The sequence below is a fragment of the Coregonus lavaretus genome (genome assembly GCF_964263955.1).
Source record: "Coregonus lavaretus genome assembly, chromosome: 28".
Classification (NCBI taxonomy): Eukaryota; Metazoa; Chordata; class Actinopteri; order Salmoniformes; family Salmonidae; genus Coregonus; species Coregonus lavaretus.
The window spans coordinates 26241585-26269405 of NC_140015.1; the positions used below are offsets into that span (position 1 = coordinate 26241585).

General features: G+C 44.4%; 1 protein-coding gene across 1 annotated transcript; it reads left to right on the top strand.

Moving 5' to 3' along the window:
* On the top strand, window positions 1-23545 carry LOC311103349 (uncharacterized protein). Its single transcript, XM_084144906.1, has 14 exons — window positions 1-61; window positions 16952-17059; window positions 20567-20655; window positions 20818-20871; window positions 21009-21077; window positions 21251-21329; window positions 21609-21662; window positions 21819-21902; window positions 22260-22388; window positions 22571-22642; window positions 22766-22831; window positions 22932-23042; window positions 23191-23353; window positions 23463-23545. The coding sequence occupies exons 6-14, from the start codon at window positions 21283-21285 to the stop codon at window positions 23505-23507; spliced, it is 771 nt and encodes a 256-aa protein (XP_084001032.1). The 5' UTR covers window positions 1-61; window positions 16952-17059; window positions 20567-20655; window positions 20818-20871; window positions 21009-21077; window positions 21251-21282; the 3' UTR covers window positions 23508-23545.
* Window positions 23546-27821: the final 4276 nt, after the last annotated feature.

Here is a 27821-nt window from a genome sequence, read left to right on the forward strand (position 1 = left end):
AGTGAAAGAGGAATCTAAAAGGAACATATGCGTGGATTGGATGTCCATGATCCGCAATGGGGTGAGATATCTGATGTTGTATAACACAGGATTCTTGTGACTTCAACCACAGATGATGTCCGACTTGAGGATACAAACTGGGGGTTCCATATCTGAGTCATATTTTTCACCCAGAATGTGAATCTACTGTACAATCAGAAATATGTCTCTCTTTCACACTTCAATATAGGAAGTAGGCTATCAGTAGTATCTATGGTATGCAATTTAATGAAAAATATATTAAAAGATATAGAAGTTTGTTTTTGAGTGGTAGAAAAAACAAAAACAAAAATACTACACAAGCACCCAATGTGATTACATTTACATTTACGTCATTTAGCAGATGCTCTTATCCAGAGCGACTTACAAATTGGTGCATTCACCTTATGATAGCCAGTGGGACAAGCACTTTACCATTTTTTATTTTATTTTTTCTGTCATTTTTGTAATTTTGTTTAGTTTTTTTCATTTTCTTTCATTTTCTTTTTTTATATTATTTTTTATTTATTTATTTATTTTTAAATATTTTTGTGGGGGTGGGGGGGGGGATAGAAGGATTACTTTTATACTATCCCAGGTATTCCTTAAAGAGGTAGGGTTTCAAGTGTCTCCGGAAGGTGGTCAGTGACTCTGCTGTCCTGGCGTCGTGAGGGAGCTTGTTCCACCATTGGGGTGCCAGAGCAGCGAACAGTTTTGACTGGGCTGAGCGGGAACTGTGCTTCCGCAGAGGTAGGGGGACCAGCAGGCCAGAGGTGGAAGAACGCAATGCCCTCGTTTGGGTGTAGGGTCTGATCAGAGCCTGAAGTTAAGGAGGTGCCGTTCCCCTCACAGCTCCGTAGGCAAGCACCATGGTCTTGTAGCAGATGCAAGCTTCAACTGGAAGCCAGTGGAGTGTGCGGAGGAGCGGGGTGACGTGAGAGAACTTGGGAAGGTTGAACACCAGACGGGCTGCAGCGTTCTGGATGAGTTGTAGGGGTTTAATGGCACAGGCAGGGAGCTCAGCCAACAGCGAGTTGCAGTAATCCAGACGGGAGATGACAAGTGCCTGGATTAGGACCTGTGCCGCTTCCTGTGTAAGGTAGAGTCGTACTCTGCGAATATTGTAGAGCATGAACCTACAGGATCGGGTCACCGCTTTGATGTTAGCGGAGAACGACAGGGTGTTGTCCAGGGTCACGCCAAGGTTCTTTGCACTCTGGGAGGAGGACACAACAGAGTTGTCAACCGTGATGGCAAGATCATTGATCATCAAGATCAAGATCATCAAGATCATTGATTCATGTCAACTACTCCTGTATCACCCTCCTGGAGTGTGTGAACGTAATTCACACTGTCAGAAGTGATTTGACTGTGAGTATAGCTATTTATCACTGCAATTTAGGTTTATGGACAGTTACCCTTTAAACTACAATACCAGAAAAAAACATTCCAATTGCATGTTAACAATTTCATTATAAAAAGTAAATATATTGATGTTATCATATTTCAGAATAATAATAATCAGGAGCATTGGACCTATTTCATTGTTTCCGATGCATCAGGTGAGATGTGTATATTGCTTTTCAAGTTTGAGGACACGCGTCTTCTTTTAAAATATTTTTTATACATATACAGTGCATTCGGAAAGTATTCAGACCCCTTCCCTTTTTCCACATTTTGTTACGTTACAGCCTTATCCTAAAATGGATTAAATAAAATAAAAATCCTCATCAATCTACACACAATACCCCATAATGACAAAGCGAAATAAGGTTTTTAGACATTTTTGCAAATCTATTAAAAATAAAAAACAGAAATATCATATTTACATAAGTATTCAGACCCTTTGCAATGAGACTCAAAGTTAAACCAAGCCATGAGGTCTAAGCAATTGTCCGTAGAACTCCGAGACAGGATTTTGTCGAGGCACAGATCTGGGGAAGGGTACCAAAAAAAATGATGCAGCATTGAAGGTCCCTAAGAACACAGTGGCCTCCATCATTCTTAAATGGAAGAAGTTTGGAGCAACCAAGACTCTTCCTAGAGCTGGCCGCCCGGCCAAACTGAGCAATCAGGTGAGAATTGCCTTGGTCAGGGAGGTGACAAAGAACCCGATGGTCACTCTGACAGAGCTCCAGAGTTCCTCTGTGGAGATGGGAGAACCTTCCAGAAGTACAACCATCTCTGAAGCACTCCACCAATCAGGTCTTTATGGTAGAGTGGCCAGACAGAAGCCAGTCCTCAGTAAAAGGTACATGACAGCCCGCTTGGAGTTTGCCAAAAGGCACCTAAAGGACTCTCAGACCATGAGAAACAAGATTCTTTGGTCTGATGAAACCAAGATTCAACTCTTTGGCCTGAATGCCAAGCATCATGTCTGGAGGAAACCAGGCACCACTCATTACCTGGCCAATACCATCCTTACGGTGAAGCATGGTGGTGGCAGCATCAAGCTGTGGGGATGTTCTTCAGCGGGAGGGACTGGGAGACTAGTCAGGATCGAGGGAAAGATGAAAGGAGCAAAGTACAGAGAGGTCCTTGATGAAAACCTGCTCCAGAGCGCTCAGGACCTCAGACTGGGGCGAAGGTTCACCTTCCAACAGGACAACGACCCTAAACACACAGCCAAGACAACGCAGGAGTGGCTTTGGGACAAGTCTCTGAATGTCCTTGATTGGCCCAGCCAGAGGCCGGACTTGAACCCGATCGAACATCTCTGGAGAGACCTGAAAATAGAGCTTGACAGAGCTTGAGAGGATCTGCAGAGAAGAATGGGAGAAACTCCCCAAATACAGGTGTGCCAAGCTTGTAGCGTCATGCCCAAGAAGACTCGAGGCTGTAATCGCTGCCAAAGGTGCTTCAACAAAGGACTGATTAAAGGGTCTGAATACTTATGTAAATGTCATATTTCAGTTTTGTATTTTAAAAAGGGTTTTTCTTTATTTTTACTATTTTCTACATTGTAGAATAATAGTGAAGACATCAAAACTATGAAATAACACATATGGAATCATGTAGTAACCCAAAAAGTGTTAAACAAATCAAAATATATTTTATGTTTGAGATTCTTCAAATAGCCACCCTTTGCCTTGATGACAGCTTTGCAAACTCTTGGCATTCTCTCAACCAGCTTCACCTGGAATGCTTTTCCAACAGTCTTGAACGAGTTCCCACGTATGCTGAGCACTTGTTGGCTGCTTTTCCATCTCAATTGGGTTGAGGTCGGGGGATTGTGGAGGCCAGGTCATCTGATGCAAAATAGCCCTTACACAGCCTGGAGGTGTGCGGGTCATTGTCCTGTTGAAAAATAAATGATAGTCCCACTAAGCCCAAACCAGATGGGATGGCGTATCGCTGCAGAATGCTGTGGTAGCCATGCTGGTTAAGCGTGCCTTGAATTCTAAATAAATCACAGACAGCGTCACCAGCAAAGCACCCCCACACCATAACACCTCCTCCTCCATGTTTTACGGTGGGAAATACACATGCAAGATCATCCGTTCACCCACACAGTGTCTCACAAAGACACGGCGGTTGGAACCAAAAATCTCAAATTTGGACTCCATACCAAAGGACAAATTTCCACATGTCCAATGTCCATTGCTCGTGTTTCTTGGCCCAAGCAAGTCACTTCTTCTTATTGGTGTACTTTAGTAGTGGTTTCTAGTGGTTTCTTTGCAGCAATTCGACCGTGGAGGCCTGATTCACACAGTCTCCTCTGAACAGTTGATGTTGAACTCTGTGAAGCATTTATTTGGGCTGCAATTTCTGAGGCTGGTAACTATAATGAATGTATCTTCTGTATACCAACCCTACCTTATCACAACACAACTGATTGGCTCAAACGCATTAAGAAGGAAATAAATTCCACAAATTAACTTTTAAGAAGGCACACCTGTTAATTGAAATGCATTCCAGGTGACTACCTCATGAAGCTGGCTGAGATAATGCCAAGAGTGTGCAAAGCTATCATCAAGGCAAAGGGTGGCTATTTGAAGAATATCAAATCTATTTTGAATTGTTTAAAACTTTTTAGGTTACTACATCATTCCATATGTGTTATTTCATAGTTTTGATGTCTTCACTATTATTCTACAATGTAAAACATTGTAAAGAAAAACCCTTGAATGAGTAGGTGTGTCCAAACTTTTGACTGGTAGTATATACACTGCTCAAAAAAATAAAGGGAACACTTAAACAACACAATGTAACTCCAAGTCAATCACACTTCTGTGGAATCAAACTGTCCACTTAGGAAGCAACACTGATTGACAATAAATGTCACATGCTGTTGTGCAAATGGAATAGACAACAGGTGGAAATTATAGGCAATTAGCAAGACACCCCCAATAAAGGACTGGTTTGCAGGTGGTGACCACAGACCACTTCTCAGTTCCTATGCTTCCTGGCTGATGTTTTGGTCACTTTTGAATGCTGGCGGTGCATTCACTCTAGTGGTAGCATGAGACGGAGTCTACAACCCACACAAGTGGCTCAGGTAGTGCAGCTCATCCAGGATGGCACATCAATGCGAGCTGTGGCAAGAAGGTTTGCTGTGTCTGTCAGCGTAGTGTCCAGAGCATGGAGGCGCTACCAGGAGACAGGCCAGTACATCAGGAGACATGGAGGAGGCCGTAGGAGGGCAACAACCCAGCAGCAGGACTGCTACCTCCGCCTTTGTGCAAGGAGGAGCAGGAGGAGCACTGCCAGAGCCCTGCAAAATGACCTCCAGCAGGCCACAAATGTGCATGTGTCTGCTCAAACAGTCAGAAACAGACTCCATGAGGGTGGTATGAGGGCCCGACATCCACAGGTGGGGGTTGTGCTTACAGCCCAACACCGTGCAGGACGTTTGGCATTTGCCAGAGAACACCAAGATTGGCAAATTCGCCACTGGCGCCCTGTGCTCTTCACAGATGAAAGCAGGTTCACACTGAGCACATGTGACAGACGTGACAGAGTCTGGAGACGCCGTGGAGAACGTTCTGCTGCCTGCAACATCCTCCAGCATGACCGGTTTGGCGGTCGATCAGTCATGGTGTGGGGTGGCATTTCTTTGGGGGGCCGCACAGTCCTCCATGTGCTCGCCAGAGGTAGCCTGACTGCCATTAGGTACCGAGATGAGATCCTCAGACCCCTTGTGAGACCATATGCTGGTGCGGTTGGCCCTGGGTTCCTCCTAATACAAGACAATGCTAGACCTCATGTGGCTGGAGTGTGTCAGCAGTTCCTGCAAGAGGAAGGCATTGATGCTATGGACTGGCCTGCCCGTTCCCCAGACCTGAATCCAATTGAGCACATCTGGGACATCATGTCTCGCTCCATCCACCAACGCCACATTGCACCACAGACTGTCCAGGAGTTGGCGGATGCTTTAGTCCAGGTCTGGGAGGAGATCCCTCAGGAGACCATCCGCCACCTCATCAGGAGCATGCCCAGGCGTTGTAGGGAGGTCATACAGGCACGTGGAGGCCACACACACTACTGAGCCTCATTTTGACTTGTTTTAAGGACATTACATCAAAGTTGGATCAGCCTGTAGTGTGGTTTTCCACTTTAATTTTGAGGGGGACTCCAAATCCAGACCTCCATGGGTTGATACATTTGATTTCCATTGATAATTTTTGTGTGATTTTGTTGTCAGCACATTCAACTATGTAAAGAAAAAAGTATTTAATAAGATTATTTCATTCATTCAGATCTAGGATGTGTTATTTTATTATTCCCTTTATTTTTTTGAGCAGTGTATATATATACAGTATACACAGTGGGCTCCACAATTACTGGCACCCCTGACTGGCAATGCACAAACAATACTTAAAAAAAAAATGAACAATATATTTATAGAGATAAACTCAAAATACCAACGTGAGAAATACTGTACTATATTAATGTTCCAATGGAACCCACCAAAATCATTTATTGATTTAATTAAAAATCTGTGTCCTCCAAATCAAGGTTTCACAGTTAATGGCACCCTTAAAGGTTATTGTAAATAACATGTACCAAAATTAAACCAGGAATTAAATTCCACTTATTTCAGTTTATCTAAGTCTTAAGGAACTATATTGAGCAATTACATCACTTCCTGTTGCACTAGGGTATAAAAATGAGGTAACACGCATGCAATATCCCTTTGTCATCCAACACCATGAAGAAAACAAAAGAACTGGCAGTTCAAAAGAGACAGATGGTTGTAGACCTTCATAAATCTGGGAATGGCTACAAGAAGATCCACAAACGATTGAATATACCACTGAGCACTGTCAGGGCAATTATAAAAATAAAAATAAAGATATGGAACAGTTGAAAATCTCACGGGTAGAGGACGCAAATGCATTTTGCCCCCCATGATAGGGAGGAGGATGGTGAGAGAAGCAACAAAATCCCCAAGAATCATTGTGAAAGAATTGCAGGCCTTGGTGGCGTCTTGGGGTCTCCAGGTTTCAAAAAGCACCATCAGATGCCACCTCCACAACCACAGGCTCTTTGGAAGGGTTGCCAGAAGAAAGCCCTTTCTGACCCCAAGACACAGACGCAAGCGCTTAGTTTGCCAAACGTCATTTAAATTATGACTGGAAGAAGGTGCTCTGGTCAGATGAGACCTAAATGTAACGTTTTGGTCAGATACAGCATCGGCATGTTTGGCGTCGAAACAGAGATGCATACAAGGAGAAGCACCTCATACCCATGGTGAAATATGGTGGTGGGTCAGTGATGTTTTGGGGCTGTTTTAATTCCAGAGGTCCAGGGGCACTGTTTAAGATTGATGGCATAATGAATTCCACCAAGTATCAGGCAATTTTGGCTGACAATCTGGTTGCCTCTGCCAGAAGGCTGGGACTTGGCCATAGGTGGACTTTCCAACAAGACAATGACCCAAAACATACCTCAAGATCCACACAGAAATGGTTCTGTGACAACAAAATCAATGTGCTGCCATGGCCATTTCAGTCGCCGGACCTCAATCCAATCAACAATCTGTGGGCTGAGTTGAAGAGTGCAGTTGATAAGCGCAAACCCAAGAATGTGAGGGCTCTTGAAAGGATCTGCATAGAGGAATGGTCCAAAATCCCTCCAAATGTGTTCCTTAACCTTGTCAAACATTACAGGAAAAGACTCCATGCTGTTATCCTTGCCAGAGGTGGTTGCACTAAGTACTAAATGAGGAGTGCCAATAATGATGAAACCTTGATTTTGGTGACATTTATTTTGTATTAAATAATTGTATGATTTTGGTTGGTTCCATTGAAACATTAATAAAGTACAGTATTTCTCACATGTTGGTACTTTTAGTTTATCTCTATAATTATATTGTTTATATTTTTTAAATATTGTTTTTGCATTGCCAGTCAGGGGTGCCAGTAATTTTGGAGCCCACTGTATATACAGTGGCTTGCGAAAGTATTCACCCCCCTTGGCATTTTTCCTATTTTGTTGCCTTACAACCTGGAATTAAAATAGATTTTGGGGGGGTTTGTATAATTTAATTTACACAACATGCCTACCACTTTGAAGATGCAAAATATTTTTTATTGTGAAACAAACAAGAAATAAGACAAACAAAAAACAGAAAACTTGAGCGTGCATAACTATTCACCCCCCCCCCCCAAAGTCAATACTTTGTAGAGCCACCTTTTGCAGCAATTACAGCTGCAAGTCTCTTGGGGTATGTCTCTATAAGCTTGGTACATCTAGCCACTGGGATTTTTACCCATTCTTCAAGGCAAAACTGCTCCAGCTCCTTCAAGTTGGATGGGTTCCGCTGGTGTACAGCAATCTTTAAGTCATACCACAGATTCTCAATTGGATTGAGGTCTGGGCTTTGACTAGGCCATTCCAAGACATTTAAATGTTTCCCCTTAAACCACTCGAGTGATGCTTTAGCAGTATGCTTCGGGTCATTGTTCTGCTGGAAGGTGAACCTCCGTCCCAGTCTCAAATCTCTGGAAGACTGAAACAGGATTCCCTCAAGAATTTCCCTGTATTTAGTGCCATCCATCATTCCTTCAGTCCCTGCCGATGAAAAACATCCCCACAGCATGATGCTGCCACCACCATGCTTCACTGTGAGGACGGTGTTCTCGGGGTGATGAGAGGTGTTGGGTTTGCGCCAGACATAGCGTTTTCCTTGATGGCCAAAAAGCTCAATTTAGTCTCATCTGACCAGAGTACCTTCTTCCATATGTTTGGGTAGTCTCCCACATGCCTTTTGGCGAACACCAAACGTGTTTGCTTATTTTTTTCTTTAAGCAATGGCTTTTTTCTGGCCACTCTTCCGTAAAGCCCAGCTCTGTGGAGTGTACGGTTTAAAGTGGTCCTATGGACAGATACTCCAATCTCCGCTTTGCAGCTCCTTCAGGGTTATCTTTGGTCTCTTTGTTGCCTCTCTGATTAATGCTCTCCTTGCCTGGTCCGTGAGTTTTGGTGGGCGGCCCTCTCTTGGCAGGTTTGTTGTGGTGCCATATTCTTTCCATTTTTTAATAATGGATTAAATGTTGCTCCGTTTGATGGTCAAAGTTCCGGATATTTTTTTATAACCCAACCCTGATCTGTACTTCTCCACACCTTTGTCCCTGACCTGTTTGGAGAGCTCCTTGGTCTTCATGGTGCCGCTTGCTTGGTGGTGCCCCTTGCTTAGTGGTGTTGCAGACTCTGGGGCCTTTCAGAACAGGTGTATATGTACTGAGATCATGTGACAGATCATGTGACACTTAAATTGCACACAGGTGGACTTTATTTAACTAATTATGTGACTTCTGAAGGTAATTGGTTGCACCAGATCTTATTTAGGGGCTTCATAGCAAAGGAGATGAATACATATGCACGCACCACTTTTCAGTTATTTATTTTTTTGAATTATTTGAAACAAGTTATTTTTTTCATTCACTTGACCAATTTGGACTATTTTGTGTATGTCCATTACATGAAATCCAAATAAAATCCATTTAAATTACAGGTTGTAATGCAACAAAATAGGAAAAACGCCAAGGGGGATGAATAATTTTGCAAGGCACTGTATATATATACAGTTGGGAGAACAAGTATTTGATACACTGCCGATTTTGCAGGTTTTCCTACTTACAAAGCATGTAGAGGTCTGTAATTTTTATCATAGGTACACTTCAACTGTGAGAGACGGAATCTAAAACAAAAATCAAGAAAATCACATTGTATGATTTTTAAGTAATTAATTTGCATTTTATTGCATGACATAAGTATTTGATACATCAGAAAAGCAGAACTTAATATTTGGTACAGAAACCTTTGTTTGCAATTACAGAGATCATACGTTTCCTGTAGGTCTTGACCAGGTTTGCACACACTGCAGCAGGGATTTTGGCCCACTCCTCCATACAGACCTTCTCCAGATCCTTCAGGTTTTGGGGCTGTCGCTGGGCAATACGGACTTTCAGCTCCCTCCAAAGATTTTCTATTGGGTTTAGGTCTGGAGACTGGCTAGGCCACTCCAGGACCTTGAGATGCTTCTTACGGAGCCACTCCTTAGTTGCCCTGGCTGTGTGTTTCGGGTCGTTGTCATGCTGGAAGACCCAGCCACGACCCATCTTCAATGCTCTTACTGAGGGAAGGAGGTTGTTGGCCAAAATCTCGCGATACATGGCCCCATCCATCCTCCCCTCAATACGGTGCAGTCGTCCTGTCCCTTTGCAGAAAAGCATCCCCAAAGAATGATGTTTCCACCTCCATGCTTCACGGTTGGGATGGTGTTCTTGGGGTTGTACTCATCCTTCTTCTTCCTCCAAACACGGCGAGTGGAGTTTAGACCAAAAAGCTATATTTTTGTCTCATCAGACCACATGACCTTCTCCCATTCCTCCTCTGGATCATCCAGATGGTCATTGGCAAACTTCAGACGGGCCTGGACATGCGCTGGCTTGAGCAGGGGGACCTTGCGTGCGCTGCAGGATTTTAATCCATGACGGCGTAGTGTGTTACTAATGGTTTTCTTTGAGACTGTGGTCCCAGCTCTCTTCAGGTCATTGACCAGGTCCTGCCGTGTAGTTCTGGGCTGATCCCTCACCTTCCTCATGATCATTGATGCCCCACGAGGTGAGATCTTGCATGGAGCCCCAGACTGAGGGTGATTGACTGTCATCTTGAACTTCTTCAATTTTCTAATAATTGGGCCAACAGTTGTTGCCTTCTCACCAAGCTGCTTGCCTATTGTCCTGTAGCCCATCCCAGCCTTGTGCAGGTCTACAATTTTATCCCTGATGTCTTGGCCATTGTGGAGAGGTTGGAGTCTGTTTGATTGAGTGTGTGGACAGGTGTCTTTTATACAGGTAACGAGTTCAAACAGGTGCAGTTAATACAGGTAATGAATGGAGAACAGGAGGGCTTCTTAAAGAAAAACTAACAGGTCTGTGAGAGCCGGAATTCTTACTGGTTGGTAGGCGATCAAATACTTATGTCATGCAATAAAATGCAAATTAATTACTTAAAAATCATACAATGTGATTTTCTGGATTTTTGTTTTAGATTCCGTCTCTCACAGTTGAAGTGTACCTATGATAACAATTACAGACCTCTACATGCTTTGTAAGTAGGAAAACCTGCAAAATCGGCAGTGTATCAAATACTTGTTCTCCCCACTGTATATATATATAATAATCGGATTTTCTGGATTTTTGTTTTAGATTCCGTCTCTCACAGTTGAAGTGTACCTATGATTAAAATGACAGACCTCTACATGCTTTGTAAGTAGGAAAACCTGCAAAATCGGCAGTGTATCAAATACTTGTTCTCCCAACTGTATATATACAGTGAGGGAAAAAATTATTTGATCCCCTGCTGATTTTGTAAGTTTGCCCACTGACAAAGAAATGATCAGTCTATAATTTTAATGGTAGGTTTATTTGAACAGTGAGAGAAAGAATAACAACAAAAAAATCCAGAAAAACGCATGTCAAAAATGTTATAAATTGATTTGCATTTTTATGAGGGAAATAAGTATTTGACCCCCTCTCAATCAGAAAGATTTCTGGCTCCCAGGTATCTTTTATACAGGTAACGAGCTGAGATTAGGAGCACACTCTTAAAGGGAGTGCTCCTAATCTCAGCTTGTTATCTGTATAAAAGACACCTGTCCACAGAAGCAATCAATCAACCAGATTCCAAACTCTCCACCATGGCCAAGACCAAAGAGCTCTCCAAGGATGTCAGGGACAAGATTGTAGACCTACACAAGGATGGAATGGGCTACAAGACCATCGCCAAGCAGCTTGGTGAGAAGGTGACAACAGTTAGTGCGATTATTCGCAAATGGAAGAAACACAAAAGAACTGTCAATCTCCCTCGGCCTGGGGCTCCATGTAAGATCTCACCTCGTGGAGTTGAAATGATCATGAGAACGGTGAGGAATCAGCCCAGAACTACACGGGAGTATCTTGTCAATGATCTCAAGGCAGCTGGGACCATAGTCACCAAGAAAACAATTGGTAACACACTACGCCGTGAAGGACTGAAATCCTGCAGCGCCCGCAAGATCCCCCTGCTCAAGAAAGCACATATATATGCCCGTCTGAAGTTTGCCAATGAACATCTGAATGATTCAGAGGAGAACTGGGTGAAAGTGTTGTGGTCAGATGAGACCAAAATGGAGCTCTTTGGCATCAACTCAACTCGCCATGTTTGGAGGAGGAGGAATGCTGCCTATGACCCCAAGAACACCATCCCCACCGTCAAACATGGAGGTGGAAACATTATGCTTTGGGGGTGTTTTTCTGCTAAGGGGACAGGACAACTTCACCGCATCAAAGGGACGATGGACAGGGCCATGTACAGTCAAATCTTGGGTGAGAACCTCCTTCCCTCAGCCAGGGCATTGAAAATGGGTCGTGGATGGGTATTCCAGCATGACAATGACCCAAAACTCACAGCCAAGGCAACAAAGGAGTGGCTCAAGAAGAGGCACATTAAGGTCCTGGAGTGGCCTAGCCAGTCTCCAGACCATAATCCCATAGAAAATCTGTGGAGGGAGCTGAAGGTTTGAGTTGCCAAACATCAGCCTCGAAACCTTAATGACTTGGAGAAGATCTGCAAAGAGGAGTGGGACAAAATCCCTCCTGAGATGTGTGCAAACCTGGTGGCCAACTACAAGAAACGTCTGACCTCTGTGATTGCCAACAAGGGTTTTGCCACCAAGTACTAAGTCATGTTTTGCAGAGGGGTCAAATACTTATTTCCCTCATTAAAATGCAAATCTTTTATAACATTTTTGACATGCGTTTTTCTGGATTTTTTTGTTGTTATTCTGTCACTCACTGTTCAAATAAACCTACCATTAAAATTATAGACTGATCATTTCTTTGTCAGTGGGCAAACGTACAAAATCAGCAGGGGATCAAATACTTTTTTCCCTCGCTGTACATATATATATTTTTTTTCTTTGGAGAAAGAGCCTGACAGTCAGACAAAACTTGCAGGTGAGTGTTCCTCTGTATTAACAGAGCAGAGCATATTGAAGGAAGGCTGTTGTTTGCAGTGGCTCTCTGTTGGGTAGTCATCAAAATGCATGCTTCTCTGTTATTAATTTAATTAGCTATGTTTTTAATTTAATTTTGAAGATAATGTGACTGATGTCGACGACAAAAAACCCAACCATGACAACACTGGCTCATGGCTCATCCCAGGTGAGTGAGTCCAGGTGATCATTGTAAAGTACTGTAGAACTCTCTTATTAAGCTTAAAAACATGAAATAGTTTAAATCAAATCAAATGTTGTTGGTCACATACACATATTTAGCAGATGTTATTGCGGGTTTAGCGAAATGCTTGTGTTCCTAGCTCCAACAGTGCAATAGTATCTAACAATTCACAACAATACACACAAATCTAAAAGTAAAAGAATGGAATTAAGACGTGCAATGTCGGAGTGGCAGTGACTAAAATACAGTATATACATATAAATGAGTACAACAGTATGTAAACATAATTAAAGTGACTAGTGTTCCATTATTAAAGTGACCAGTGATTCCATGTCTATGTGCAGTTGAAGTCAGAAGTTTACATACGCCTTAGCCAAATACATTTAAACTCAGTTTTTCACAATTCCTGACATTTAATCCTAGTAAAGATTCCCTGTCTTAGGTCAGTTAGGATCACCACTTTATTTTAAGAATGTGAAATGCCAGAATAATGGTAGAGAGAATGGTTTATTTCAGCTTTTATTTCTTTCATCACATTCCCAGTGGGCCAGAAGTTTACATACACTCAATTAGTACTTGGTAGCATTGCCTTTAAATTGTTTAACTTGGGTCAAACGTTTCGGGGAGCCTTCCACAAGCTTCCCACAATAAGTTGGGTGAATTTAGGCCCATTCCTCCTGACAGAGCTGGTGTAACTAAGTCAGGTTTGTAGGCCTCCTTGCTCGCACACGCTTTTTAAGTTTTGCCCACACATTTTCTATAGGATTGAGCTCAGGGCTTTGTGATGGCCACTCCAATACCTTGACATTGTTGTCCTTAAGGCATTTTGCCACAACTTTGGAAGTATGCTTGGGGTCATTGTCCATTTGGAAGACTCATTTGCGACCAAGCTTTAACTTCCTGACTGATGTCTTGAGATGTTGCTTCAATATATCCACATAATTTTCCTTCCTCATGATGCCATCTATTTTGTGAAGTGCACCAGTCCCTCCTGCAGCAAAGCACCACCACAGCATGATGCTGCCACCTCCGTGCTTCACGGTTGGGATGGTGTTCTTCGGTTTGCAAGCGACCCCCTTTTTCCTCCAAACATAACGATGGTCATTATGGCCAAACAGTTCTATTTTTGTTTCATCAGACCAGAGGACATTTCTCCAAAAAGTACGATCTTTGTCCCCATGTGCAGTTGCAAACCTTAGTCTGGCTTTTTTATGGTGGTTTTGAGCTCCTGAGTTTTGAGCTCCTGGTTTTGAGCTCCTGAGTGGCGCAGTGGTCTAAGGCACTGCATCGCAGTGCTAACTGTGCCACTAGAGATCTTGGTTCGAATCCAGGCTCTGTCGCAGCCGGCCGCGACCGGGAGACTCATGGGCGGCGCACAATTGGCCCAGCGTCGTCCAGGGTAGGGGAGGGAATGGCCGGCAGGGATGTAGCTCAGTTGATAGAGCATGGCGTTTGCAACGCCAGGGTTGTGGGTTCGATTCCCATGGGGGGCCAGTATAAAAAAAAAAATATATAAAAAAAATTACAAAATAAATACAAAAAAGGTATTCACTAACTGTAAGTCGCTCTGGATAAGAGCGTCTGCTAAATGACTAAAATGTAAATGTAAAATGTTTTGGAGCAGTGGCTTCTTCCTTGCTGAGCGGCCTTTCAGGTCATTTTACTGTGGATATAGATACTTTTGTACCTGTTTCCCCCAGCATCTTCACAAGGTCCTTTGCTGTTGTTCTGGGATTGATTTGCACTTTTCGCACCAAAGTACATTCATCTCTAGGAGACAGAACGCGTCTCCTTCCTGAGCGGTATGACGGCTGCGTGGTCCCATGGTGTTTATACTTGCGTGCTATTGTTTGTACAGATGAACGTGGTACCTTCAGGCGTTTGGAAATTGCTCCCAAGGATGATCCAGACTTGTGGAGGTCTACAATTGTTTTTCTGAGGTCTTGGCTGATTTCTTTTGATTTTCCCATGATGTCAAGCAAAGAGGCACAGAGTTTGAAGGTAGGCCTTGAAATACATCCACAGGTACACCTCCAATTGCTGTTTAAAGGCACAGTCAACTTAGTGTATGTAAACTTCTGACCCACTGGAATTGTTATACAGTGAATTATAAGTGAAATAATCTGTCTGTAAATAATTGTTGGAAAAATTACTTGTGTCATGCACAAAGTAGATGTCCTAACCGATTTGCCAAAACTGTAGTTTGTTAACAAGAAATTTGTGGAGTGGTTAAAAAACGAGTTTTAATGACTCCAACCTAAGTGTATGTAAATTTCCGACTTCAACTGTACATAGGGCAGCAGGCTCTAAGTTGCAGGGTGGAGTAACCGGGTGGTAGCTGGCTAGTGATGGCTATTTAACAGTCTGATAGGCCTTGAGATAGAAGCTGTTTTTCAGTCTCTCTGTCCCAGCTTTGATGCACCTGTACTGACCTCGCCTTCTGGATGATAGCGGGGTGAACAGGACGTAGCTCGGGTGGTTGATGTCCTTGATCTTTTTGGCCTTCCTGTGACATTGGGTGCTGTAGGTGTCCTGGAGGGCAGGCAGTGTGCCTCCGGTGATGCGTTGGGCAGACTGCACCACCCTCTGGAGAGCCCTGCGGTTGTGGGCGGTGCAGTTGCCGTACCAGGCGGTGATACAGCCCGACAGGATGCTCTCAATTGTGCATCTTTAAAAGTTTGTAAGGGTCTTAGGGGCCAAGCCGAATGTCTTCAGTCCTCCTGAGGTTGAAGAGGCGCTGTTGAGCCTTCTTCACCACACTGTCTGTGTGGGTGGACCATTTCAGATTATCAGTGATGTGTATGCTGAGGAACTTGAAACTTTACACCTTCTCCACTGCGGTCCCGTCGATGTGGATAGGGGCGTGCTCCCAGTGCTGTCTCCTGAAGTCCACGATCAGCTCCTTCGTTTTGTTGAGGGACAGGTTATTTTCCTGGCACCACTCCGCCAGGGCCCTCACCTCCCCCCTGTAGGCTGTCTCGTCATTGTTGGTAATCAGGTCTACTACTGTTGTGTCGTCTGAAAACTTGATGATTGAGTTGGAGGCGTGCGTGGTCACGCAGTCATGGGTGAACAGTGAGTACAGAAGGGGTCTGAGCACACACCCTTGTGGGGCCCCTGTGTTGAGGGTCAGCGTAGTGGAGGTGTTGTTCCATACCTTCACCACCTGGGGGCGGCCCGTCAGGAAGTCCAGGACCCAGTTGCACAGGGCGGGGTCCAGACCCAGGGCCCGAGCTTATAGTCAATGAACAACATTCTTACATAGGTATTCCTCTTGTCCAGATGGGATAGGGCAGTGTGCAGTGCGATGGCGATTGCATCGTCTGTGGATCTATTGGGATGGTATGCAAATTGAAGTGGGTCTAGGGTGTCAGGTAAGGTAGAGGTGATGTGATCCTTAACTGGCCTCTCAAAGCACTTCATGATGACAGAAGTGAGTGCCACTGGGCGATAGGTATTTAGTTCAGTTACCTTTGCTTTCTTGGGTACAGGAACAATGGTGGACATCTTGAAGCAAGTGGGGACAGCAATCTGGGATAGGGAGAGATTGAATATGTCCATAAACACTCCAGCCAGCTGGTCTGCGCATGCTCTGAGGACGCGGCTATGGATGCCGTCTGGGCCGGCAGCCTTGCGAGGGTTAACACGCTTAAATGTCTTACTCACATCGGCCACGGAGAAGGAGAGCCCACAGTCCCTGGGAGTGGGCCGCGCTGGTGGCACTGTGTTATCCTCAAAGCGGGTGAAGAAGGTGTTTAGCTTGTCCGGGAGCAAGACGTCGGTGTCCACAATGTGGCTGGTTTTCCCTTTGTAATCCGTGATTGTCTGAAGACCCTGCCACACACGTCTCGTATTTGAGCCGTTGAATTGTGACTCCACTTTGTCTCTGTACTGACTTTTTGCCTGTTTGATTGCCTTACAGAGGGAATAACTACACTGTTTGTATTCAACCATATTCCCAGTCACCTTGCCGCAGTTAAATGCGGTGGTTCGCGCTTTCAGTTTTCTGCGAATGCTGGCATCTATCCACAGTTTTTTGTTTGGGTAGGTTTTAATAGTCACAGTGGGAACAACATCCCCTGTACACTTCCTTATGAACTCCGTCACCGTGTCTGTGTATATGTCAATGTTATTCTCAGAGGCAACCTGGAACATATCCCAGTCCGCGTGATCAAAACAATCTTGAAGCAAGGATTCCGATTGGTCAGACCAGTGTTGAATAGACCTTAGCACGGGTACTAAACTGTTTGTGTTTCTGCCTATAGGAAGGGAGGAGCAGAATGGAGTCGTGATCTGATTTGCCGAAGGGAGGGCGGGGGAAGGCCTTGTAGCAATCCCGGAAGGGAGAGTAACAGTGGTCGAGTCTTTGATGCGTGAGTACTACAGGCAATGTGTTGATAGAACTTTGGTAGTGTTTTCCTCAAATTTGCTTTGTTAAAATCCCCAGCTACAATAAATGCGGCCTCAGGATATGTGGTTTCCAGTTTGCACAAAATCCAGTGTAGTCCCTTGAGGGCCGTCGTGGTATCGGCTTGAGGGGGAATATACACAGCTGTGACTATAACCGAAGAGAATTCTCTTGGGAGGTAATACGGTTGGCATTTGATTGTGAGGTATTCTAGATCGGGTGAACAAAAGGATTTGAGTTCCTGTACGTTATCACAATCACACCATGAGTAGTTAATTAAGTGAGAATGCCAGAGAAGCCGGTGTTTGGAGGATATATTAGCAAACCGTGCCAATACAGAAAATTCTGAAAGTATTCAGACCCCTTGACTTTTTCCACATTTTGTTACGTTAAAGCCTTATTCTAAAATTGATTAAATAATTTTTTTACGTTATCAATCTAAACACAATACTCCATAATGACAAAGCAAAAACTGGTTTTTATAATTTTTTGCAAATGTATAAAAAATAAAAAACGGAAATATAAATTTACATAAGTATTCAGACCTTTTACTCTGTACTTTGTTGAAGCACCTTTGGCAGCTATTACAGCCTCGTGTCTTCTGGGTTATGATGCTACAAGCTTGGCACACCTGTATTTGGGGAGTTTCTCCCATTCTTATCTGCAGATCCTCTCAAGCTCTGTCAGGTTGGATGGGGAGCGTCGCTGCACAGCTATTTTCAGAGATGTTCGATCGGGTTCAAGTCCAGGCTCTGGCTGGGCCACTCAAGGACATTCAGAGACATGTCCCGAAGCCATTCCTCCGTTGTCTTGGCTGTGTGCTTAGGGTCGTTGTCCTGTTGGAAGGTGAACCTTAGCCCCAGTCTGAGGTCCTGAGGGCACTGGAGCAAGTTTTCATTAAGGATCTCTCGTTACTTTTCTCCGTTAATCTTTCCCTCAATCCTGACTAGTCTCCCAGTCCCTGCCGCTGAAAAACATCCCCACAGCATGATGCTGCCACACCCATGCTTCACCGTAGGAATGGTGCCATATTTCCTCCAGACGTGACACTTGGCATTCAGGGCAAAGAGTTCAATCTTGGTTTCATCAGACCAGAGCATCTTGTTTCTCATGTTCTGAGAGTCCTTTAGGTGCCTTTTGGCAAACTCCAAACGGGCTGTCATGTGCCTTTTACTGAGGAGTGGCTTCCATGTGGCCACTCTACCATAAAGACCTGATTGGTGGAGTAATGCAGAGATGGTTGTCCTTCTGGAAGGTTCTCCCATCTCCACAGAGGAGCTCTAGAGCTCTGTCAGAGTGACCATCGGGTTCTTGGTCACCTCCCCGACCAAGGCCCTTCTCCCCCGATTGCTCAGTTTGGCCCGGTCGGCCAGCTCTAGGAAGTCTTGATGGTTCCAAACTTCTTCCATTCAAGAATGATGGAGTCCACTGTGTTCTTGAGGATCTTCAATGCTGCAGATATTTTTTGGTACCCTTACTCAGATCTGTGCCTCGACACAATCCTGTCTCGGAGCTCTACGGACAATTCCTTCGACCTCATGACTTGATTTTTGCTCTGACATGCACTGTCAACTGTGGGACCTTATATAGACAGGTGTGTGCCTTTCCAAATCATGTCCAATCAATTGAATTTACCACAGGTGGACTCCAATCAAGTTGTTGAAACATCTCAAGGATGATCAATGGAAACAGGATGCACCTGAGCTCAATTTCGAGTCTCAGAGCAAAGCGCTTGAATACTTATGTAAATAAGGTATTTCTGTTTTTATTTTTAAATCCTGTCTTCGCTTTGTCATTATGGGGTATTGTGTGTAGATTGATGAGGGTAAAAATTTATATAATCCATTTTAGAATAAGGCTGTAAAGTGAAGGGGTCTGAATACTTTCCGAATGCACTGTCTATCCTCCATACACCAGCTTCAAGGGCATTATCACTTTTATACAAAGGGTTACCAAGATATTCAAATAATGATTGAGATATTTTTATTAAAAAACGTTATTTTAATGAATTTATTCATACTATTTCATCCTCCACAAGATATAGTCCCGACACAAATCTAGGGTTGCTAGCCAAGCCGGCTGGTCGTTCGTTCTATCGTTTCGGTTGCTGGAGACGCGACCCAATCGTTCAGTCTTTTTGTTCTGTATCTATGGAAGCGACCCAGTCGTTTGTTCTAAATGTTCCATTGCCATACTGGCTGCCAACGTTCTTGTCCCTCCAAATACCTTTTCTCTGCCGTCGGCGTCTTGGAGCAGCCTCTGGGATAAGTTCAATTGCCCTGGGTGGTACGGACAAAGGATCCAATTCGGGAAAAGTCGTATTTCTAGTTGTAATGCTGGTGAGTTACCGCTGCTTTGATATCCCAAATGTATTTCCTGCTGTATGTAATAAGACAAAAAATGTTCTGGGCTAATAATGTAAGAAGTAACACACACAAAAACTAAATTGTGCAAAGTTGCTTAGAAGCTAGAAGCAGAGCTGCCATGTCTGTCGGCGCCATCTTGTATTCTATATTGCAACAATATCATAGCCATTATCAATGGGCAAAACTATGTTAAACCATTTAAGTGATTGTTGCAGTCAAATTCCTCTTGACTGTTGAGTTACGGTAACTTGGCTTCTCCAAAACTGCACTCTGATGCCGCTGATGGTCATTAGTAGCCTACCAAACTTGCTAATGGTCAATCGCTAATGGTCTGGTACTTAGCATTCTATTGTCCCTCAAATCACTCTGACATCAATGCAAATGCAATCGAAAATCAAATCAAACACTTCATGACAGGCCTGGCATTCAGAGTTTGAGCGGAATAGGATCATCTGTTGCGCAGCAAGAGCCAGCTCTTCATAACTGGTTGATGCATGGAATAAAATAAGTGTTCCTATAAGCCCATTTTGCGCAACATTTTTCTATAGGCTATGCTATACAATTGCGTGAGAAAACAGTTTTGATGGCCTATATTAAAAAGAAGAGGATCCCATCAGCTTTCTATAAGCTAGGCCTACTATATTTATTTCTCAACTTTGTTCATATTAAGCACATTGCTTCACTTTACAACCAGAGTAGCCTACCTGGCTGGCATGAAAATTAACCGCTGGAAAAGTGTCCTCCATTTGCTATTCAAGTGCATATAATTATTTCCCCTGCCCATGTTCCGACAGGGGCATTATAATGGCCCATTCTAAATCAAAACTGATTTCACACACATATTATTTAGTATATCTAAAGACAAGATTAAATTGAGAATAGTCTGATGGGTGAGAATATTATCACTTGTGAGGCAAGAAACAGCGCATTTTTTTGTGACTTTTTCAAATCATAGTCGCATGCATCATGTAGCCTATAGCCCATTGGCCTGTATGTTTTGATAAGGTTTTCTTTCTGGATTTATCGACCGATGGCCTGTAAGGTCCGGAAAGATACAGTATATCCATTTATTGTTTTGTTATTATTGTACAACTTTTTTTGTCTAGTGTTCAGCCCAACTAAAAAGCTTAAACTTCAGGAGAACACAGAATCCAGCAAATATCTATTTGAGGATCAACCATCCATCAATTCTTGAGTAAGAAGTACTTTCACTGTATAATGCTGAATATTCTTGTTGATATGGTGGAGCATAAATTAATGAAATCTAGATCTGAGTAGCTTATATTACCGGGTTCAGAGAAGACATTCTGTGTATGTGAGTATAACCTACTCATACATATATATTGTCTTATTCTAGATGAGCCAAAGAAGCCTTTGGAGAAAGCGCCTGACAGTCAGAATAAAACTGCAGGTGAGTGTTCCTCTGTAACAACAGAGCAGAGCATATTGAAGGAGGGCTCTTGTTTCCAGTGGCTCTCTGTTGGGTAGTCATCAAAATGCTTCTCTGTTATAAATGTCATTAACTATGTTTATCCTGTTATTTTTAAGATAATGTAAAGCAGGATGTCGACCACAAAAACCAAGACCATAACAACATTCGCCCATGGCTCATCCCAGGTAAGTGAGTCTAGGTGATCATTTTGTGGTAAAGTAACACTCTCTTATTAAGATTAAAAACATTAAATAGTTGAAACAATATCATAGCCATTATCAATGGGCAAAACTATGTTCAACCATTTAAACTATTATGATTGTTGCTTTGATTGTAAACCCTGTCTCTTTTTTTTCAGTTGTTATTGCTGTTGCCATCATAATTTTGTTTATGTTGCTCGGTGTTGGTTGGTTAGTGTACAAAAAGCTGAAGAAGGGGTAAGGGTAGTTTCATTATGACACAACAGTACATTCCACATACAACCACTGGCACACAATTCTCACCCCTTCGTATTAAAACAACTTGACTGAAAAGGTTCTGACCCCAATCACAAGTTTACTTTAGAGACCACCAAACTGTTGTGTTCTCAGAAATTTATGTCAGAAATCTTCTGTTTATTTTATTACCACCTACAAGTTATTTCCTTGCCCTTTGTAGTGTTGTGTGTGCACTATAAATGTATCCTGATTTAATGCATACTGTATCTTACTACATAGGTTTCCAAGCCAGACCAATAATGATATTGAGATGAACAATATGGGAACAGACAGGTAAACTTTTCCACATCAGAATCCCTTGATATATTGATCCCAGGGGTCATGTTAGTTTCTGTTAGTTTCTGTCTCCATAGAGGACATTGTGGTGGTGGAGGAAGGGGTCGTAATAAATGTGAACTCTGATTACTGTATGTCTTATTACTCCTACAGCACTAAGGACCATACTGATGACCTGCCTCCTGATGCTGAGACTCTGGGTCAACCTCAGATTAATGGACAGGTGCTCTCTGACAGGTGAGATCCTGGCTTTTACACTATTCTGTGTGTATGTCATGGGCAGGATCGAACCCGGGTCTCCCATGGGAGAAACCAACGTTTTGACTGTTAGCCCAAGCAGAAATGTCCTGTTGGGCCGTGGGTGACACTAATTGTGAAGTTGCAGGCAGGGCTACCTCATCACGAGACCATGAGCCCTACTCATGTCCGCTACATGTAGCAGCAGCCATCTTTTGACTTTAAAGTTGCATGTGATGCTACACAAAATGTAATATTTGTGAATCAGTCCTCTGTAATATAGGCTTTGGACATGGACAAAATATGTACCCCTCCCAAACAATATCATTAAATGCAATATAATAATCTCCCCTTTAGCGACCAAGGAGAAGAAGGCGTACTAGGAGTGGAGGACGGAAAGCCGTCAGACAATGACAGAGCAGACACTGAATCCTGTCAGAAGACACATGCTGATTCCCCTCCACTGAATGTACCCAAGGTTGTCAGGTAAATTCTCCACATGAGGACTCCTTTGATAGATCCTCATTATCCATTGAATGACAATCTCATTTCTCCCTTCAGAATTGATCCCATGGATCATGTTAGTCTCTGCCTCTATGGAGGACAGTGTTGTTTGTGGTGGAACATAAGTTTTAACCCTGATGATCACCCTGGTATTGCTCCCACAGGGTTAACGGCCAGACTGATGACGCACAGCTTCTGGGTCAACCTCAGAGCAATGGATGCGTGCCATATAGAAGGTGAGAATGTGTATTTCATTTCAAACACTTTTGTCTGTGTTTAAAGTTCCATGGGATGGTAGAGGAGGTTAAATAACTGTTTGAGGTCATGTTTCCTGATCCAGTCTGTATCTTACACCACAGGGAATCACACCTGACCGATGGGGCTCCAGGTCAGGGTGCTGGTGAGACTTCACCCCTCCTCTGCAGGTGAGTCAGTCCTCTGTAATTTAGGCCATGAACATGTAGACCATGTGTACCCCCCTAAAACAGATCCTTAAATTCTTATTCATGTAATAATCACCCTTAGAAGCCCAGTAGAGGAAGGTGTGCTAGAAGGGGAGGACAGGAAGCCCACAGACAGTGGGGGAACATACCCTGAATCCTGTCAGAAGACACACGCTGAACCCCCTGACATCAGGTAAACTTCACTACATATTGATACATCCAGTACTCATTGGATGATAACCTCACCAACCCCATCGTCACTTGGTTCATGTTAGCCTCCGTCTCTATAGGGGACAGTATTATGGTGGATCGTGAATGTTGATGTCTTATTTCTTCAACAGGGTTAACAACAAGACCAAGGAACTGACTCCTGATGCACAGAGTCCAGGACCTCCTCAGATGAATGGACGACCTCCCATGTCTAACAGAGTTGCAAAGGAGACCACTGGTCTATTGGACAAACAGGCCTTGGACAAGGACCAAGTCAGCAAACCTGAGTTAATAGTAAGTACTGTTTATGCCAACTGGTGAGTTGTTTGTCTTGGTATCTAAAATGACGGGGCTGGTTGTCTTTTTGCTCCAGCATATTTGTAACTCTTGTGTTTTTCCTAAGGACAAAGGACCTAATGATATGGAGTCAAGAAGAGGAGAACTGTAACAAGCGGTGGACGTTTGTATAACAAAAGAGAACCTAATAAGATATGATAAGATACAGTAATATATGATATACAGTGCATATTATAAGATACACATATGTGACTAGCTTCATCATAATCAGTCATATCAACCCCAAGACACATTCTGAGCAGTGTGTTTTAATGAACAGTGATTTTCAGAAACCTCAACAGTTTATTAAGTTAATTTTCTATGCGACAGCTGTAATCTGGATAGGTTAGGAAACATGTTCTAGTGAAATCAGTTGAAATTCAAAAACAGCCCAAGACTTTTAGATAACTAAAATGACAAAATTACTATTATCTAAATTATTATTATCTACATTTTGTATTACTATTGAAAATGACTGCGACTTATGACTGATTATGATACAGCATGTCACATATTAGCTATACAACATTATAATGATATGAAAGTATGGTAAGATCATACTTACACTAGTATTGTATACTATACATACAAGCTAATATATATCACATTCACATGAGAAGATGGATAAAACGTAAACCTCTTTACTATAGACATTTCCAAGGTCATGAGGTCTCAATGTCTTGTGGACATGTCAAATACAGCTAAACATTGACCCAGCGTTATTTACACAGTATATACAAAAGTATGTGGACACCGCTTCAAATTAGTGGATTTGGCTATTTCAGCCACACCGTGTCTGACAGATGTATAAAATCGAGCACACAGCCATGCAATCTCCATAGACAAACATTGGCAGTAGAATTACTAAAGAGCTCAGTGACATTCAATGTGGCACCGTCATAGAATGCCACCTTTCCAACAAGTCAGTTCATCAAATTTCTGCCCCGCTAGAGCTTCCCCGGTTAACTGTAAGTGCTGTTATTGTGGAGCAACAACGGCTCAGCCACAAAGTGGTAGGCCAGCCAAGCACACAGAATGGGACCGTCGTGTGCTGAAGTGCGTAACGTGTAAAAATCGTCTGTCCTCAGTTGCAACACTCACTACCGAGTTCCAAACTGCCTCTGCAATCATCGTCAGAACAATAACTGTTTGTCAGGGCTTCATTAAATTGGGTTTCCATGGCCGAGCAGCCACACACAAGCCTAAGATCACCATGCGCAATGCCAAGCGTCGGCTGGAGTGGTGTAAAGCTTGCCGCCATTGGACTACGAAGCAGTTGAAACGCGTTCTCGAGAGTGATGAATCCCGCTTCACCATCTGGCAGTCCATCGGACATATTTGGGTTTGGGGGATGCCAGGAGAACGATACCTGCCCCAATGCATAACGCAAACTGTAAAGTTGGAATAATGGTCTGGACCTGTTTTTCATGGTTCAGGCTAGGACCCTTAGTTCCAGTGAAGGGAAATCTTAACGCTACAGCATACAATGACATTCTAGATGGTTCTATGCTTCCAACTTTGTGGCAACAGTTTGGGGAAGGCCCTTTCCTGTTTCAGCATGACAATGCCCCCGTGTACAAAGCGAGGTCCATACAGAAATTATTTGTTGAGATCGGTATGGAAGAACTTGACTGGCCTGCACCTTTGGGATGAATTGGAACGCTGACTGTGAGCCCGACCTCACTAATGCTCTTTTTGCTGAATGGAAGCAAGTCCCCGCAGCAGTGTTCCAACATCTAGTGGAAAGCTCCATATTAATGCCCATGATTTTGGAATGAGATGTTCGACGAGCAGGTGTCCACATACTTTTGGTAATCTAGTTTAGATGAAACATCATTCTCACAGGGCCCAGTCTCGGATGCTCTATTTTACTGAAGCAATTATTAATTATTTCTGAATTGAGAGCTAGCATGTGTCACGGTTTCGGCCGAGGCTGCAGGGACACCACTCTCACGTTTGACCAATTGGTTGACATGTCCATTCGGCTAGACACCCTGCTCGCCACCCGCGGACGTCCTGGGTGGGGGTCGCCCATTCCACCCTCCGGCACCTCCGAGCCGAGTCCCATGGAGCTCGGGGGTGCTGGCGCTAGAGAACGGAGGAGAAGGAGTCCGAGGGGGGCCGTCCCCTGCACCAACTGTGGCCGTGGAGGGCACACTGCGGCTAGGTGCTGGGGAGGGTCTCCAGGAGGACGAGACGGCAGGCCACGCACTAGGGAGTCCTCCCAGGTGAGTAGGCGCCCCACTTACCCAGAGCTCTCTGTCGTGCACCTAACCATACCTGTTTGTTTTTCACAGGTTGCACCTCGTTCCCAGCATAAGGCGCTAGTAGATTCAGGCGCAGCTGGGAATTTTGTAGATCGAACATTTTGTATAGAGTTAGGGATCCCTCTCCTTCCGGTTAATAATCCCTTCCCTGTACATGCCCTAGATAGCCGTCCGTTGGGATCCGGGTTGATTAGGGAGGTCACAGCGCCACTTAGGATGGAGACGCAGGGGGGTCACGAGGAGACGATTCAGCTATATCTGATCGACTCTCCTGCGTATCCGGTGGTGCTGGGGCTTCCCTGGTTGATTACTCATGATCCCACCATTTCGTGGCGAGAGAGGGCTCTTAAGGGGTGGTCTGCCCAGTGTGTGGGGCTATGTCTGGGTGTTTCCGTAGGGGCGACCTCGTGGAGAGTCCAAACCAAATGCCCGCAATGCACGTTCCCCCCGAGTATGAGGATTTAGCACTTGTGTTTAGCAAGGCGAGGGCGGCGCGATTGCCACCTCATAGACGGGGGGATTGTGCGATAGACCTCCAGGCAGGAGCTGCGCTCCCGCGGAGCCATGTGTATCCTTTGTCGCAAGAGGAGAAGAGGGCGATGGAGACATATATTGCAGAGTCTCTGAGACAGGGATACATACGGCCCTCCACTTCCCCTGCGTCCTCAAGCTTCTTTTTTGTGAAGAAAAAAGATGGAGGTTTGCGCCCGTGTATTGATTACCGCGGTCTCAATCAGATTACTGTGAAATATAGTTATCCACTCCCTCTGATTGCGACTATGACGGAGTCATTACACGGGGCACGGTTCTTCACTAAATTGGACCTCAGGAGCGCATACAACTTGGTGCGCATTAGGGAGGGCGATGAATGGAAGACAGCATTTAGTACTACCTCAGGTCATTACGAGTATCTCGTCATGCCATACGGGTTAATGAATGCTCCGTCAGTCTTCCAATCCTTTGTGGATGAGATTTTCCGGGTTATGCAGGGGCAGGGAGTGGTCGTGTACATAGACAATATTCTGGTGTACAGTTCTACCCGAGCCGAGCATGTAGCCCTGGTGCGCTGAGTGTTGAGGAGGCTGTTGGAGCACGACCTGTATGTCAAGGCAGAGAAATGTCTGTTCTTCCTGTTCTTTCGGTCTCCTTTTTGGGTTATCAGTTGTCCGCGTCAGGGGTGAAGATGGAGGTTGACCGTGTGTCAGCCGTGCGTAATTGGCAAACCCCAACCACGGTTAAAGAGGTGCAGCAGTTCTTGGGCTTTGCGAATTACTACCGGAGGTTTTTCCGGGGTTTTGGACAGGTGGCAGCTCCCATAACGTCCCTTCTCAAGGAGGGTCCGGTGCGCTTGCGGTGGTCAGCTGAGGCGGACAGGGCTTTTGGGAGACTGAAGGACCTGTTTACTTCGGCGAAATTATGACGTAGGGGACAGGGAGCTGTTAGCCGTGGTACAGGCCCTAAAGGTGTGGAGGCATTGGCTTGAGGGGGCTCAACACCCTTTCCTAATTTTGACTGACCACCGTAACCTGGAATACATTCGGGCAGCTAGGAGACTGAATCCTCGCCAGGCTCGGTGGACCATGTTTCTAGCCCGGTTCGTCTTTAAGATCACGTACATCCCTGGGTCCCAGAACGGAAAGGCAGACGCCCTGTCTCGGCGGTATGACACAGAGGAGAGGTCCGTTGAGCCCACTCCCATACTACCGAAGTCTTGTCTGGTGGCACCGGTGGTGTGGGAGGTCGATACTGAAATCGAGCGGGCGTTACGTACCGACCCTAGCCCTCCACAGTGTCCTGTGGGTCGGACGTACGTTCCGCTCGAGGTTCGGGATCGACTCATTTATTGGGCTCACACGTCACCCTCCTCTGGACATCCAGGTATTGGCCGGACAGTGCACTGCCTTAGCACAAAGTACTGGTGGCCAACGTTAGCCAGGGATGTGAGGGTTTATGTCTCCTCCTGCTCGGTGTCTGCCCAGAGTAAGGCGCCCAGACACTTGCCCAGGGGAAAGTTACAACCCCTGCCCGTTCCACAACGACCCTGGTCTCACCTCTCGGTGGATTTTGTTACAGACCTTCCCCCCTCACAGGGGAATATCACCATCCTGGTCGTTGTGGATCGGTTCTCGAAGGCCTGTCGTCTCCTTCCCATGCCGGGT

Bases quoted from the DNA above. Each gene is read 5' to 3' on its own strand.
- LOC311103349 (XM_084144906.1), top strand. From the start codon at position 21,283: ATGTTGCTCGGTGTTGGTTGGTTAGTGTACAAAAAGCTGAAGAAGGG. The intron at 21,903-22,259 runs GTGAGATCCTGG...TCTCCCCTTTAG, and splicing joins GGACAGGTGCTCTCTGACAG to CGACCAAGGAGAAGAAGGCG. The intron at 22,643-22,765 runs GTGAGAATGTGT...CTTACACCACAG, and splicing joins GGATGCGTGCCATATAGAAG to GGAATCACACCTGACCGATG.